Source organism: Gracilinanus agilis, chromosome 3 (assembly GCF_016433145.1).
Source record: "Gracilinanus agilis isolate LMUSP501 chromosome 3, AgileGrace, whole genome shotgun sequence".
NCBI classification, from domain to species: domain Eukaryota; kingdom Metazoa; phylum Chordata; class Mammalia; order Didelphimorphia; family Didelphidae; genus Gracilinanus; species Gracilinanus agilis.
This window is the reverse complement of record NC_058132.1, coordinates 269,268,530-269,286,830: the sequence shown is the minus strand read 5'-3', so window position 1 is coordinate 269,286,830 and position 18,301 is coordinate 269,268,530. Positions and strand designations below refer to the sequence as shown.

At 36.7% G+C, this 18,301-nt stretch overlaps 1 protein-coding gene across 1 annotated transcript in view; it reads left to right on the top strand.

The window, feature by feature from the left end:
• The first annotated feature begins 625 nt into the window (after nucleotides 1–625).
• Nucleotides 626–18,301, top strand: part of GALNT5 (polypeptide N-acetylgalactosaminyltransferase 5) — an 80,905-nt gene continuing 63,229 nt past the window's right edge. Inside the window, exon 1 of the mRNA XM_044669115.1 lies at nucleotides 626–2,094. Within this exon, the coding sequence (XP_044525050.1) occupies nucleotides 626–2,094 (1,469 nt within the window). The remainder of the gene's footprint in view (nucleotides 2,095–18,301) is intronic.

Sequence of the window (18,301 nt, the reverse complement as noted above, 5' to 3'; positions counted from 1 at the left end):
AGAGAGAAACAGAGAGAGAGAGAGAGAGAGAGAGAGAGAGAGAGAGAGAGAGAGAGAGAGAGAGAGAGAGAGAGAGAGAGAGAGAAGCTAACCAGTTTGGAAGGTGAGAGTGGCATAAAGTTTTCTGAGTAATAGATTGAAATGGTTTCCGTATGTGAAATGGTGTTGAGTTACAATTTGAAGAATGAGAACTGGGAGGGGAGAAAAAACAGCTGAGACCCAACTTTCCCCTGGGCTAGTCAGAACGTGGACACTAGTTCAAAAAAGACAAGAGATACCGGAAGCTACGGTGGGGCTGGAATTTACTGCTCTCGGTGACCTAATGCCAATGTTTACCGGGGCTTTAACCAGGGCGGGCTAAGGACTCATAGATGGTCTGCTGTGAAATGCCACGCAGGCAGAGACTGACAAGCAGCAGCAGGAGTTGAGCTCCCCCCCCCCACCCCCCACCCGGGACTGCTGTTCCTGCTGAGGTTTCAAGGAGAGGGGGGTGGGGTGGGGGGCTGATTTTTTTCCCTTCTTTTTGCTGCCGCCGCTAATGTTACTGCAGCCGCCGCCGCTGCTTCTCTGTACCAGGTAAGCAGCCCAGGCAGGGAGGATAAGATTCGGGGCAAACCCTGGGACGATGAACAAGATCTGGAAGTTTTTCCGAGGAAGCAGGAGGGCTCTAGTGTTTATATTCGTCGCTTCTGTCATTTGGCTGCTGTTTGACATGGCAGCTCTCCGCCTTTCATTCAGTGAGATTAACACGAAGGTCCTGAAGGAAGACCTCATCCGGAAAGGACGAGAACAAGTCAAAGTTTTGCGAGAGCGAGAGAAGATGCCCTCCGGCAGCAGAAGGGAAACCAGGCGTCCCCTGAAAGGATCCGAAAAGGGGAAATGGGGCAGAGAGAACTTTAGGAAGAACGAGAACACGTTGTTGAAAGCTGAGGATCATGCAGACAAACTTCAGCAGGGACAGACAACGCAGACCACGCAGCAAGTCCCTGCAAAAGGAAACACATTCCCTGTGTGGGGACCAGGGCATCTGAAGAGCTTCCCCCAACCTTCCCTTCCCCTCATGAAGAGAAGTAGGGAGAACTCTTCCAAAGTTAGTAGCTCATCTGCTCCGATGGAAAGAAAACAAAATGTTTCCAGTAGGTCCCAGGAAATTCCACTCTTAGGAATAAAAGAAATTTCATTGGTAAAATTAGCACATGAAGTACCTTCCCAAGCCAACCAGGAGGTGCCTCTGAAGAAAAATACAATCATGTCTGCAGCATCTGATGGGGTGAATAAATGGGGCTCCAAGAGGACTACTGCTTCTAAACCAGCTGACTCCAAACCAGAGGCACCTAGAGAGCAAATAGGTAGGAAATTCCACCTTGACCCAACAGTGCCAAAATCTGGAGAAACCATAGCATTAAACAGAAGTGAGACTCAGGCCAAAGAAATAAATGGGAATAAGGATCAATTAGACAGGAACTTTTCCCTGCCCAAATTCACTGGCAACATAGATCACATAAAAACCCAATTTGTAAATGAAACAAGATTGGAAGGGCTGCCAATGAATGATGGGACTAAAGTGGAGGTTGGGAAGAAATTCAATTTCTCTGAAAGCCATGTTGTAATTATCACCAAAGAGGAGATGAAAATGCAACCTAAAGAGGTTCCCAATTCCAGAGACAATCAAATAGTTGTTTTTCCTAAGACATTGGATGAAAATCAAGGAAAGCACATTCTAAGGAACAGAAGTGAGACATCTTTCCATTCAGATTCTTCTGAGAAAGTAAATGTGTCTTCAACCAACCAAACCCTGACTGGAGGTTCAGAGTTAAGATTCAGAATAGCCATGAAAAACCAATCCAAGATACAGAATCAAACTGGAGAGAAAATACATTTACCTGAAGACCTTGGAATGCATCCAGTGCAGAACATTGATGTAACCCTTTCTCCAAGAGATCCCAAAGCACCAGGCCAGTTTGGAAACCCTGTAGTAGTTCCCCTTGGAAAGGAGAAAGAGGTAAAAAGAAGATGGAAAGAAGGAAACTTCAATGTCTACCTTAGTGATTTGATCCCATTAGACAGAGCCATTGATGATACAAGGCCTACTGGGTAAGATTCATTTCCTTTCTCTTCATCCTAGCTTAAGGGATTTTATGTGAAACAGATTTTCCATGGGTGAGAAGACAGTACTATGGTGGCTTAGAGAACCAAAGTGCTTTTAGCCAGTGTAGACTCCAAAAGTTGCCATCTTCCACACTGGTAGGGATGAACAGGCACACCTAATCTTTTCTTTCTACACCAATTGCTTTATCTCTTTATACCTGAGGGGAATAAATAAATTCATGCTCTAATTCCTCTTCCTCCTATAAAAAAAGAGATTTGACAAATTCAATTCACAATAAGCATAAGAAAATTTAATTGTGTTTTTAACCACTTCTAGGATATATGCATGAAACAAGGGAATGAATGTCAGATTCTGGAATTTCAGGTATTGAGGAGCTGGTTAAAGGTATTTAAGGAACAGAAGAACACAGGATTATGGAAGGAATGTAATGATGTAACTAGAATCAGAAAAGGCCTGTGTTCAAATCCTGTGAAAAGAGCTTTGCAAACTTTCAGGCATTACATAAATTTACTTTTCAGTAATTACTATTATACCATGATCCCTGAAAATCAAATCATATTAAACAACTACCTATAAAGCCAATCTTACATATAGATAAAGCAAAAAATCCATTAATTCTTTTTGCAAGAGAATATTTTCTTTCCAAAACCTTAATTTTTCTGTGACTTTTTTGAAAATGAGTTAAGGAAAGAGAGAAGAAAAAGGAGAATTTCAAGATTATGTTTATATAGAATAAACAATGTCCTGGAAATTTCTTAGACCAAAAATATTTAATGAGTGTCTATAAAATGCATAACAGTATAAGAGATACTAAAAGTACACATCAAATAAATAGTTTCATCTATGCAGGTAATTATATTTGATAAGCAAACAGGATATCATTTTAAAAATTCAGGACTTCCCTCCCCTCCCCCCAAATATATAGATTTTATCTTTGGTATTTCCACTTCTCAGTTCATTTTCTGCATCTAATCACTTACAAATTATTCTTCAGATATGAAATCTGTAGATGTATGTAATTTTTTTTTGGTTCAACTTGCTCCACTCTTCATTATCTCATGTAGTTCTTTCCAAGTTTTTTTTTAATAAATCATTGTTTCTTAGGATATAACAGTATTCTATCACAATCATACCACAATTTGTTTAGTATTTCTCCAATTGATGGTCATTCCCTCAGTTTCCAGTTCTTTGCCACCACAAAGAGAACTGCTATAAATATTTTGGAACATTTGGTTCTTTTCTTTTTTCCTGATCTCCTTGAAAAATAGACTCATCAATGGTATTGCAGGGTCTAAGGATATACATAGTTTTCTAGTCTTCTGTATGTAATTCCAGACAATGTTATTTTTTTAAAAATAGTATACCTAGTTAACTAGACCATGAACTAGACCAGTGATGGGCAACCTTTTGAGCTTGGTGTGTCAAAATTTGCCAAAAAAAACAGGCATAACTTGGGTGGTGTGTCACTTCAAGAAAAAACACATAATTTCATGATATTTATAGTTTAAATAACAAAAATGTATAATTGTAATATATAACTATTTAATGAACCAAAATAGGTAAATTAATATAGGTAGAATTGTCATCGATAGTGCACAGAGTATCTACACTACACTACAGCAAATGTTTCATCCTTGGCATGCGGCCCCATACTTCTCTGTATGCAGCCACGTGTGACTGCGTGTCATCAAAAATGGCTACACATGTCAGTGCTGACACGTGTGTCATAGGTTTGCCATCATCAAACTAGACCCTAGATAATGTAAGCCTGTAGGCTTCATGTTGTCTACAACGCTTCAAAGTTTGTAATGAGAATTTGCTCCCCAAAACCCTAAATCCCAGCTTCCCATGTTCCCTCTTCTGTTACATGCTAACTAGGGAGGATATAAGTTTTGTGTAGCTCCACTCCTCTTTCTCTTCTCCCCTGATTACGCTGGGAAAGCGGGCTTTATGCTAGGCAAGAGAATCTACATATGAGGATTTACTTTTTGTTAGATAATTAGGTTTGAAGTTCTATTTCTTTTAGTTTTATTTTCTTTCTACTTCAAGTGATTATTAATAAACTTCATAAAATATAATACTTGGGGTTACTGGATATTAATTTTAATCTTACAACAGTATAGTCTGAGTCAGATTATTATGTAATTCTGAAATATACAGCAAATGAAAGAAAAATACAATAAAACATAGATATGATATTTTAAAAATAATTTGATATATAGCATGTAGGAATTACAGATTAAAGGGCCCTGTCTCTTTTTGAGTTTGAAATCACAGATTTAGACAACACAGATCATATTGAACTTCATTATTCAAATCATTACTTGACAATTAACTTTTAAGAGAATTGAAAGACAAGATGATTAATCCAGTCACACTTAGATAAGATCCTCAAGTATTTTACAGACTGAACAATAGACAAGATCCTCAAGTAGTTTATAGACTAAACAAAGACATTTTAATCTAATAGCTAAGATTCTGTCATATTTTAATACTTCATGAATCATCAATGTGTCCAATTCATCCAAAAGTGAAGATTACAGCCTATCTATGCCTTTTAACCCTGGGCAACTTTTAGGTAGTTCTTGTGAATTTTTCATTGGGAATCCTTTTACTGAGAGTCTCCTTTTAGGTCTTTGACATTGAAAGTTTACCAGTAGAACAAGCAGGCTTTCCCCCTATTTATCCATTGCTTTTGTTACATGATTAGCCTAACTCCTTTTCTGGTGGGATATTCTTTCAATGATTTCTTTTATTCTGATTCTTGTGTACAGCTTTGTGTTTTTAAAATATGTTAGCCTACTTACACTCATAATTGCCATTTGAATGATCTGCAGTAATGATTCCTCTGAGATCATAGTATCTGATGATTTATACCTATGTACTCTCACCAGAAAGACATTGGTGTTCAAAAAAAAAAATCCATGAATTTTTGATTCAAGAAAAATCTTGGGGTCATTAAAATATCTATATAATTCCTTAGATGCAATTCAGCCCAATCTTCCTCCAACTAAGTTATGAACTCAGATCATTGTTCATCCACTGTGTCTGTCAGAAATATATGTATGTATGAACCAGCTCAGTGGACAGCCAATCCAACTACACATTGTATCAATGTAAGCAATAAACATTCTTCATCCACTTGGTTTTTACTATGTGGCTAGTTAAGCCAAATTTTTAAGTAATTATGAATTTCATTTAGGAGAATATTGGTGTTAAAGAATTGGGCTTCTATGGTAGCAGACATCTTGGGATCTTTGAACATGCCATATGATTTCCCAAACATAACTCCTCCTAAATTTTTCCTTCTGAATTTTACTAGTTTTCTTTAGAAGGTTCTATTTCCTATGTGACCAGCTAAACCAAATTTTAAAGTTAATATGAATATATGGTGGTTTTTTTTGTTTTTTTTTTAACCCTTGTACTTCGGTGTATTGTCTCATAGGTGGAAGATTAGTAAGGGTGGGCAATGGGGGTCAAGTGACTTGCCCAGCGTCACACAGCTGGGAAGTGGCTGAGGCCGGGTTTGAACCTAGGACCTCCTGTCTCTAGGCCTGACTCTCACTCCACTGAGCTACCCAGCTGCCCATGAATATATGTTTTAAGAGAATTAGCAAAGTTTCCAGACTTAATACAATTAGCATAATAATAATTACAAATGGGAACATCCAAAGAAACACACAATCTGAAGTGAATCTTTTTTCCATTTGAACTGTATTCCAGATCACCTCAATGATAATGAAAAATACTTTTGGTGAGCATATCTCCAGGTTTTATCCTCACTGATGTTACTAATCAGGTGGCCATGCAATGAAAATATCTCTGTCATTTCATCTTTCAAGATATATTGTATGTGTGATTTTAAAATGACATAGACACCTTCATTGAGGACAGTCTCTAAGACTATATTTGTAATTATATTTAATTGAATCTATTTTAATTTATAAGCATTTATTTACTCCTTTCTCACATTCATCTCTCCCTGCCCCTGCCACCACTGGGAAAAAGTAAACCCTTATTTAAAAAAATAAATACATAGTTGAGCAAAAACCAATTCCTTTATTGGCCATGCCCAAAAATGTATATCTTGGTTTGTATCTTGGGTCCATCACCCCTCTATCAGGAAGTGGATAGTATATTTCATCTTCTGGAATTTTGGTTTGTCATTGCTTTGATCAGAGTTTTTAAGTCTTTGAATGTTGTTTGCCTTTATATTATTATTGTTATTGTATTAATTATTCTCCTATATCGATACATTTAACTCTACATCAGTTCATAGTCTTTCTAGGCTATTTTTAAGAGTATTCCATTACATTCATATGCCTTAATTTGTTCATCCATTCCACAATGAATGAACATCTCCTTAATTTCCAGTTCTTTGTCACAACGAAAAGAACTACTATAAATATTTCTGTGTTCTTTTTTTAATCTCTTGGAATTTAAGATAATGTTTGTTCCTATTTAATTTAATCCTTTTTCATAGTCAACAAGCTTAAATTCAGTGAGTGAGTCGTGCTGTTTTCTGCACTGTCAGTCAATTACAATGACCAGTCATGAAATATGATTTTCTAAAGCCCAGCTGTTATCTTCTCATTTTCATTAAGATTGCACTCAATAAATGTGTATATTATTACAACATTTTGTAGAGATGGGAAAGTAGGCATATTAGCTAATAGTTAATGATATTTTCTTGATCTTTTTTTGGTAGTAACCAAATATACTAGACATTTGGTACACTTCCTGCTTTCATATATCTTGAATTTTAATTCCCTAATCAACTAAAAAATGGGTACATTGTAGAATAGACTTCCTTTGTATAGAGTTGATCTTTTACAGTCAGACTGATTGTCTTTATGTAGTTCTATTTTATTTTCTCATGGCTAATATTGGAGGTCATTAAACCAAAATGTGTTAGCTCCAATGTCTTTGATGGAAAAAAGAAGCTGTTTTCTTAATAGAAATTAATTCTCTTAGGATTTATGAATCCACATGTAGGAGAACAAGAGCTTGACCAGCCAAGCCCTCCAACTTATGCCTTCCTATTCCACTGAATTATTCAATCAAAAGACAACACATCACCTTGTTCTATTTTCTAAACATTTTTTCTGATTAAATCTTTTCCTAAATATATTTGAATTTCCTTCAGGCAATGACTATACTCATTTTTCTTAATAGTGAAGTAGGCAAAGTAGTCTTGATGTCTCTGTGTATCTTTCACTTATTCGTGGGGTTTAACCAAAGTAGTATGTTTCATCATACGTTGTTGGTCAAATGCAGTGCACAGATTGGGTTTTTGGACTTTTTTTAGTGGACATAATGAAACTAGAAAGGGCTTTGTGCTGGAATCTAGAACAAAAGAACCTTCCAAAAAAAAAAACTTCCTCAAATTCTAAGGAGGAGATTGGGAGGAATTGTTTAGGAAATATTTGTCATGTTCAAAGATCTCTACAAGCTGATATGACCTTGAATGCAATATGAAAATAATAATGAATAAAATTCACATTTTTATAACTATTTGTATGCTAAGGCATCTTTCAACAATTTTGTGCAACAAATAAAGGAAGTATAACCATCCTTATTATATAGATGTGGAAACTGAGGTTCAGAGAAAATAAGTGATTTATTCAAGGTCATAGGGCTACTAACCTGGGTCTTAAGTCCTATGTTCTCTTTCCTCTGTCACTAAAACCATATATGTTTATCCAATCCCCAAAGGCTTTTGAAAATTCATCTCTGGGGCTGAGGTATTATTGTTATTGAAGACTATTTCATTAACCCTGCTGGAAAACTAGCAGATATATACTTAATTTCAATGCACACCAATACTTTAAGGATTCCATAGTCTCCATAGTGTGGGTATTGCCTCCATTTATATAAGTCACAACTCATTCAAGCCTTCTCATCTTGTGTGATTCTTGCCCGTGATGTATCATAAATCCTTGATGGAAGATGCCTTCCTCTATGCCTTTTCTTATTTTTTCACATCAGGGGTACAGCTCTCAGATTATTCACTAATTTTTTATCTCTCCCAAAAGATAGCTATGCACACCTCCTTGGTCAGTGATACATATCTTTAAGGATGTCTTTATACTGTATTGTATGCAAAAGTCATAGTTATGCTACAATCTACTGATGCCTGCTATACATTTTTCCATTGTTCTTTAGGCTCATGTGAAGTTTCGATTATCTGAGATCACTGTATTTGATCTTTTGAAACCTCAATACATCATTTTGAGAACATTGATGTTAAAGATCATTTTTGTGGCAGCAAACATGTAGAGATCTTTGAACATGACAAATATTTCCTAAACAATTCCTCCCAATCTCCTCCTTAGAATTTGAGGAAGTTTTTTTTTTTTTTGGAAGGTTCTTTTGTTCTAGATTCCAGCACAAAGCCCTTTCTAGTTTCATTATGTCCACTAAAAAAAGTCCAAAAACCCAATCTGTGCACTGCATTTGACCAACAACGTATGATGAAACATACTACTTTGGTTAAACCCCACGAATAAGTGAAAGATACACAGAGACATCAAGACTACTTTGCCTACTTCACTATTAAGAAAAATGAGTATAGTCATTGCCTGGAGGAAATTCAAATATATTTAGGAAAAGATTTAATCAGAAAAAATGATTAGAAAATAGAACAAGGTGATGTGTTGTCTTTTGATTGAATAATTCAGTGGAATAGGAAGGCATAAGTTGGAGGGCTTGGCTGGTCAAGCTCTTGTTCTCCTACATGTGGATTCATAAAAAAGTTAATGAGTGCTAGGGCTAGTCTGGAAAGGATAATAATCAGGAACAGTTTGTTGGAGGATGTGAGACTAGATATGGGCCTTATGAAATGGCTTGAATTTGGGGAGACAGTGGTATGGGCAAAGAATTTCAAGTGGTAGCAAATAGAAAGGTTAAAGATATAGAAGTAGAGATTAGTGTAGCACATATCAGAAAGTCAGGAGGCAGCTTGATCTGAACCTTTTATTTTATAAATGGGAAAACACAGGACTAGAGTGGTTGCATTCTTCTGCATGACTGCAGTTTTTAAATCAGAATGACTCAGCTCTTTATCACCATTCTATAAAATAATAGCTAATAGCTAATGTCTATGCAGTGCTATGTTCCAAGCACTGTGCTAAGTGCTTTATAAGGGTATATGTGTATGTTTCACCATACTTTGTGGGATCTATTTCAGTATGTGTATATATATGTATGTATATAATAATCCTGATAAAATCATGTTAATGTGGCATAACCATCAGCTTGATTCCTGAAGGACTATTGAATTCCATTCAATTAAATCAATATTATTGAGTACCTAAGAGACAGCTTGATTTATTAGGTAGAGAAGAGGTGCCAAAAACCCAGTCTCTGGGCTGCACTTGACCAACAATACTATAGAGTAAGGCTTAAATCAGATTAACATTTAATTGGGAAATATTTTTATATTAAATAAAAATAAAACATAGATAATGTTCGCTTGTGGTTTTCTAAGTCAATATGTGCCTACAGGGATCTGTTTCAATTTGAATTTGTTACCACTAGGGAAAAGGATCAAACTTGGATTCAAAACCTGGGTTCAAGACCTATCTCTGTCACAGGTATACATTTGAACAAATTACTTAATATCTCTGTGGTCCAGGACACTTTTTAAGGTTCCAGGTGATAGTTGAGTCTCTGATGCATCTCAGTGGAGGGAATTTCTACTGTGGGAGTTCCTCAATACCAATAAAATTATAGGTCCTTTCCTTTTTCCTTCCTGCAAAAAACAAAATAATAGGCACCTACTATGTTAGACACTACAAATACTGTTAGGACAAACAACAAACATAGACCCTGTCTTCAGGGCAGGTACAGAAGAATAAAACAAGGTACAGTATACTCAAGGATTTGAATCCTGCCTCAGATACTTACTGGCTTGTGACGCTGGGCAAATGCCTTAACTGAAGTCTGCCTTGGTTTCTTCCTCTATTAAATAGGAATAATAACAATAGTAGCACCTACCTCTCAGGGTTGCTGTGGGATAAAGTTTGTAAAGTATTTTGCAAACCTTAAAGTTTTATATAAGTGCTATTGTCATTATTGTCATTATTATTACTATCATTATCATTATTATAATAGGTAAAGAAGAGAACCAAAGTACATTTTTTTAAAAAAATGTAGCGTTTCACACTATTCCTGGTTTACAGTAGGTGTTTAATAAATGTTTGTTGAGAGGACAAGTAGAATGTTGAACCATGAGTTAGAGGAACTCTCTTCAAATCCTGGTTGCACCTCTTATAACCTCTGTGACCATGGGCATGTCATTGAACATTTCTGGGCTTCAGTTCCCCATCTACAAAATGAGAGGCTTGGACCAGATGAACTTGGAGATCAATGCCAACTCCGACCCTATGATCCTATGAAGAAAGTTTCATTAAGGAATTAGCACAGACATTTACCCTATAGGAAGAGAATAATTCCAAAGGGCAAAGATGTAGTAGGGAATTTATGCCAGGTTTCAGAACTAACTTGAGTGGTTATCCAGGATGGGGATGAGTTCAGGTCTAGATCCTTTGGCTGGATTGTAGAGTACATAAAAGGTAATCGTGTAAAACAGAACTGTAAAGGTAAATTGAAGGCAGATTGTAAAGGTTTCTAGTTTCTAGTTTCTCTTCTGAGCTCTGGTCCTGAATCACCAACCGATTACTGTGTATTTCCCATAGGTTTCTCAAACTCAAAATATTCAAAACAGACATTGTAATCTTCCCCCTCAAAGTCTATCCATCTTGCTGTTTTCCCTATCTCTGCAGAAAGTTCCATCATTTTCTAGTCACTCAGGGTCATAATCTTGGAGTCAACTTCTATACTTCAGTCTCCCTAACCCTCATCCCTGAATATCTTCCATAAATATCTTCCATCTCATTTGTACACTTCTCTTCATTTAGTTTAGACGTTCATTACTTTTCCCTTGAACAATTTCAATAGCCTAAGTGTCTCTCTCCCTCCTCCACCTCTCCAATCTATTTTCCACACAATTGCCAAAATGATATTCTTAAAGCACAGATTAAACCACAATACTTCCTGACTCAATACGTTCCGGTGTCTCCCTTTTGGATTATAATTAACTCTTTATCAGACTCTCAGTGACTAAGCCAAACTGTTTACTGGTCTTCATACATACTATTCGATATGTTTATTGTGCCCCTATACCCAAAAAGCATTCCCTCCTCCCCTCTACCTCTTAAAATCCTTTCCTTCTTGTTGTTCAGTCATTCAGTCAAATCTAACTCTTTATTACTCCATGAACCACAGTATATCAGACTCTTCTATCTTCCACTATCTCCTAACATCTGTCCAAGTTCATGTTCATTGTTTCCATGACACCATCTATCCACCTCATCCTCTGACATAACTTTTTCCTTTGGGTTTCAATCTTTCCCAACATCAAGGTCTTTTCCAATAAGTTTTACCTTCTCATTATATGGCCAAAGTATTTAAGTTTCAGTATCAGTATTTGGGAAACAGTCTGAATTCAATGAATAGTCTGAATTAATTTTTAATGTAATAACTGATTTGATCTCCTTGCTATCAAAGAGGCTCTCAAAAGTCTCCAATATGACAGTTCAGAAGTGACAATTGTACAGAGCTCAGTTTCCATTATAGTCCTACTCTCACAGCTATATGTTGCTACTTGGAAGAATAGCTTTGACTATACTGACCATTGTCAGCCTGGTGATTTTTCTGTTTTTTAGTATATTGTCCAAATTTGCCATAACCTTTCTTCCAAAGAGCAATTATCTTAATTTCATGCTTCAGTCACCATCTAAGAATATAGAATCTGATGTCACTTCAATTTTTTATCCCTTTATTTGCCAGGAATTGAGGGGACCATTTGCCAACATCTCTGTTTTTTTCATGTTAAGCCTCAAACTAACTTTTACATCCTTCTCTTTTACCCTTATCAAAACGGAGTCAACTATACACCTGAGATTGTTGCTATTTCTCCTGACACCTTAATTCCAGCCTGGCATTTTGCATGATGTACTTTGAATTTAAGTTAAATGAATGAGGTGACAATATACAGTCTTGCTCTACTCCTTTCTCAATTTTAAACTAATCAATTATTCCATGTTTGGTTCTAATTGTTACTTCTTGACCCACATACAGGTTCCTCAGGAGAAAAGTAAGATAATCTAGTATATCTCATTGAAGATTGTTATCATTTTGTTGTGATCCATACAGTCAAATGATTTAATGTAGTCAAAAAAGCAGAAGCAGATATTTTTCTGGAACTCCCTTGCTTTCATCATAATCCAGGAAATGTTGGCATTTTGGTCTCTGGCTTTTCTGCCTCTACAAAAAACAACCTTAAAATTCTCTCCACGTTTAAAACTTAGCTCAAGCACCACCTTTTATGTTAGGTCTTTTCTGACTCTCTGATCTCACAAACACACTAATAATCCCCAAACTATCTTGTATTTACTTTGTATATATTTTCTGTATACTTACATGTATATATGTCTTTTCCTTTGTTATAATATAAACTCCTAGAGGGAAGGAACTGTTTCTTCCCTGTATTTTTATCTTTAGCACAGATTCTGGCATATGTAGGGGCACTTAAATACTTATTGAATAATTGACATAGGATATGGGTAGTAATTTTCCTTCTTGATTTCAAGTCCCACAGTGCTTATAGGGATTGAAATGGAGTTAGGGGTACAACTCAAAAACTTCATCAGCGACACATTAAAAAAAAAAAGTCGGACTCTAGCAGAGTTTTATATTGTTAAGTGGTTAAAATACATAACTGTTATAATAAATAGTGTAATTATCCATAGCTTTGGGCTGCTGCTCTGCTTCCTGCCTCCGTTGTGGGTCTGTGATGTGAGGTGAGAGGGCAGCCTTGCCAAGTACAACTCTGGTAGTCATTCAGTTTACAAGGAATAAGTTGAGACTGAATAGACAACCTCTTAGGAGAGTTCACAAGGTAAATAGAAGTAGCTAGTAAATAGTTAGAGTGTGTGTTGTGTGTTCCTAAAGGGTTCAGTTCATCTGGATACAATTCTCTTTATTCTGTTTCTCAGGGATGAAATTGAGCAGAAGCAAAAATGAAATTCTTCTCATGCTCAAATTATTCGCTAATATTTCAAACACATTGGAACAAATTGGGATTTTTAAAACAACTGCAGTGGCAGTTTTGACTATTTAATTCCTCCTGAATTCGAAAGGAAATAGTCCTCCCCTGGGCAGAAAAGTCCCTTTGCTTCATTGTATAGGATTAATCCTAGTGTATATGATGGTTGATTTGTATGAGGAAAGTAGAGGAAAGGAGCCAAATTGGCCCATTATTGCAGACTTCTTCATTAATCAATTGTCTCAGGTAGAGAGGTTCTAGACTGGAATGGTGACAATGAAAATGGAAAATAAGGGATAAATATGGGGGTTGATGCTGACCCCTTCTGATTCTCTAATTACATAATTCATTTATCACATATATTGACTTACTATATAATAATAAGTTAAATAGGATATGGTGAGACTTGGGAAGTCCTTTAAATCCAGGATGAAGAGTTTGTCCTTAAAACTAATCCAACCAATTCACATCAACCAATTAAGCACCTTTGGCATGCAGAGTACTGGCAACTTGAAAGGACAAATTAGGGGGATAAGATGTGTACAAAGGACCATGATAGAAAATAATAAAACATTACACATGTATACAATACATACATTATGCTTTATTAGATTCAAGGAAGATTGAAAGTGTCTGAGATAGCTTCATGGAGGAGAAGACATTTGAATTGAGCTGTGAAATTTGGATGTGGATGGGGAAGAAAGTGGAGATAAGTAGTTGAATTCTAGGCATAGGAAGAAGGTGAGCAAAATTACGGATTCCAAAAGGTGAAAAGTCTGTATGAAAAACACCAAGTAATCCAATTTGGCTGAAGTGCAGAGTACATGGAAAGGAGTAGTATGAGATAAGGCTGGAAAGATTTGACCTCCTAGGTAATGGAAAACAATCACATATTGTTAAACAGATGACTGACACTGTGAAAATCAGTCAGTCAACAAACATTTCTTTAAGCCTTTATTTTGCACACATGGTGCTAAGTGATAAGTGCTAGGAATGCATGTTCTAATGAGGGAGACACCATACAAACAACTATGTTGTACCACAGAGTTGAAAAACACTGCTTCTTTCCCTAAAAGTTTCTTATCTAATCCTTTGCTTTGGAAGCCGAGTATAGTTTTTGCTCATTACTGGAAATCATTGCATTCAGCACTAAGGGGAAAAAAAAATAACCTCGCTGAAGTGAAACACAGGCAGTCTTGTCCACTAAAACCAGGGAAATTTTGCTTGGAAATGCCATCTTTAGGGAGAGTAAATCATTCTTTTGGCCAACAGCTGGAGTCAAGATGTCATCCTGAAAAGGACCCTATTTTAAGAGTCTGCTTTCTTAAGTCTGCATTTAGTGGAAGTAGGTTTAAATAGATGTTTGTTGCCAGAGTTTAGGTTTTAAAATTACACTTAAAAAATAAACTATGGCACCATGCCTTTCCTACCACTTCCATGTGCCATCACAGAACTTGATTACTTAATTTGATGTTTGCCACACTTAAGAACTCTGGCAAGCTACTCAGTGAACCAATTAAGCTCATCCTCCAGATTCTTTTTGCCCAGAGCTTCAATTATAGGCCAAAGAGGGCTATACAACTGTACATCAATAATTGGCTTCTTCCTCATGCAGCCAAAGTGAGGTTTTCATTAGTAACTTTGAAAAACGTCCAAATAATACTCCTCTCTAGTGAGAAAACAATTTGAATTATTGTAGAAAAAGCTTTCAATTTCAGAGCATTTTGCCCAAAGTCCAATAAGGTCAGATTACTTTGGTAGGAGCACAGAAGCCAAGTTCAACCCTAATGTTTCAGATGCTTCTGGTATGAAGGGGCTGGCCTACTTCTCTCCTCTGACACTGCTACCACCCTAGTACAGGACATCATTCTTTCATGTCCTGTTGTTGTTCAGTTGTTTCAGTCAAGCCTGACTCTTTGTAACCTATTTGGGAGTTTCCTTGGCAAAGATATTCGGTCATTTGCCACTTCTTTCTCCAGTGGCTTTCTATACAGGTGAGGAAACAGACAAACAGAGTTAAATGACTTGCCCAGAGTCATACAGCTTGTGAGTGTCTGAGGCCAAAAGTTGTGTGCTATTTCTTTCTCTGACTCATTTTATAGATGAGAAAACTGAAGCAAACAGGGTTAAATGACTTATCTAGGTCACACAGCTAGCAAATGTCTGAAACCAATTTTGACCTCAGGAAGATGATCTTCTGACACTCTACATACACCGTGCCACCTACCTAGCTGCCCCATCTCATGCCTAGACTATTGACTCACGGGTGGGACTGCCCCACATTTCTCCCTACTCCAATCCATTCACCATTTGGCTATTAAAATGATTCCTGTAAAGAGCAAGTCTGACCACATGACCCCTTATCAAATAAACTCCAGTAGTTTCCTTTTATCTCCAGGATCAAATAGAAAGCCCTCTGGTTTTCAAAGCCCTTCAACTTGACTCTTTCCTATCTTTTCAGTCTTCTTACACTTTCTCCTCTCTGCATGCCATATTATCTTTACTGTTCCTCCCATATTAAGCTTTTCTATCTTCTAGCTCAGAGCAGTTTCACTGGCTGTCCCTCATTCCTGAAAATCTGTTCCTCCTCATCTGTACATTGGGCTTCTCTGGCTTCTTTTAAGCCAAACTTTAGCTAAATCCCCACCTTCTACAAAAAAGTATTTCCTGGTCTTCCTTAATCATAGTACTTTCCTTCTGAAGTTATCTCTCATTATCCTCTTTCTGTCTTGTTTGTACACAGTTTTTTGCATGTTGTCTCCTCCATCATATTAGGAGCTCATTGAGGGAAGCATTGTCCTTTGCCTTCCTTTCTTTGTATCTCCAGCACTTAAATCAGTGTCTTCCATGTAATAAGCATTTAATAAAGACATGCTGACTGTTAGTTGGCTGAATTTATGAGAATGTCAGACTTCTCCTGCCTTGAGCTCCCATTTAGAAGCCAGGGACCCTGATGGATAAATCTATCCAGGCTAGATAGGCAAGAAAACAGGCAAGGAAGAATATTGTCCATAATGTATCAAAAACCAAGTTTTATTAAAAAGAGAGAAAAGATCATAAACATCCTCTTTCAACAATCATAACCAATTGTGGTATCATAATTTTAGACTGGAGAGGGCCTTTAGAAGTCAGCTAGTCTAAACTTTCATTTGACAGAAGGGAAATGGAGACCCAAGAGGGTTGTGACTTTCCCAATATCCCACAATAATTGAACCCAGTGTCTTATAACTCTAGAACTAACCATCTTTCCATTGGGTTACAGATGTAGTGATCAAAGGGGTCTTAGCAATTATTAAGATCAATATTTTCCTTTTAACCAGGGGGAAACTAGAGCCTGAGGGTAGGGGAGTGATTTGTCCCAGCCTCAACATGGAATAAACAGCAGAAGTTTTTAATCAAGGTCTTCTGGCACAAACTTCATTACTCTTACTATTTTTTCTTTTGAATATTTTCCCATAGTTACATGCTTCATGTTCTTTCCTTCTCCCCCAAAACCCCCAAACCCCTTAGCTGACGCACAATTCCACTGGGTTTTACATGTGTCATCTATCAAGACCTATTTCCATATTTTTGATAGTTGAACTAGAGTTATCGTTTAGCATCTACATCCCCAATAATATCCCCATCAGCCCGTGTGTTCAAGCAGTTGTTTTTCTTCTGTGTTTCTATTCCCACGTTCTTCCTCTGAATGTGGCTAGTTTTCTTTATCATGAATCCCTCAGCATTGCTCTGGATTGCTGCTAGTAGAGAAGTCCCTTATGTTCGATTGCACCACAGTATATCAGTCTCTGTGTACAATGTTCTTCTGGCTCTCCTCCTTTCACTCTGCATCAATTCCTGGAGGTCATTCCAATTCACATGGAATTCCTCCAATTCATTATTCTTTTGAGCACAATAGCATTCCATCACCAACAAATACCACAATTTGTTTAGTCATTTCGCAATCAAAGGACATTCCCTCATTTTCCAATTTTTTGCCACCACAAAAAGTGAGGCTATAAATATTTTTGTACAAGTCTTTTTATCTATGATCTCTTTGGGGTACAAACCCAGCAATAGTATGGCTGGATCAAAAGGCAGACAATCTTTTAGAGCTCTTTGGGCATAGTTCTAAATTGCCATCCAGAATGGTTAGATCATTTCACAACTCCACCAGCAATGCATTAATGTCCCAATTTTGCCACATCCCCCCCAACATTTATTACTCTCCCCTGCTATCATTTTAGGGAATCTGCTAGGAGTGAGGTGATATCTCAGAGTTGTTTTGATTTGCATTTCTCTGATTATAAGAGATTTAGAACACTTTTCCAAGTGTTTGTTGATAGTTTTGATTCCTTTATCTGAAAATTGCCTATTCATGTCCCTTGCCTGCTTATCAGTTGAGGAATGGCTTGATTTTTTGTACAAATAATTTAGTTCCTTATATATTTGATTAACTAGACCTTCTGAGTTTTTTGTTATAAAGATTTTTTCCCCAATTTGTCGCTTTCCTTCTAATTTTGGTAACATTGGTATTGTTTTTACAAAACCTTTTTAGTTTAATGTAATGAAATTATTTATTTTATATTTTGTAATTTTTTCCAACTCTTGCTTAGTTTTAAAATCTTTCCTTTCCCAGAGATCTGACAAGTAGACTATTCTATACTACTCTCACTTCTAATTCAGGCTGTCCTAAAAGGTACTTCAGCAAATATTCCCCAATGGTTCTTATAGTGTTATCATTAGAAAATCTCATGCTATGGTCCTCCATAAGGACAGTCTACTACACTGTTGCCATAAGGATATAGACAGTGAAGAAGTCAACTTATTTGTCTATAGAGACCCTGTGGGAGGCAAATACTCTCCATCTGCTTTTCAAGTGATATTTCCTCCCCTGCTAACTCTTGGTATCAGAGGATTCACTGTTTGCTGCTACTCATAACCCTAATAAAGCCAATTAAATAGTTCCTCTCCTTGTTGTTTACTCATTTCATTTGTAAGGAAACTGAGGTTTGGATTTCCTCTCCCACTTTTAACCCTATCCCCTTCCCCTCCTCATTAATGATGCTTTACCTCACTATTCATATATACCCTATATGTCT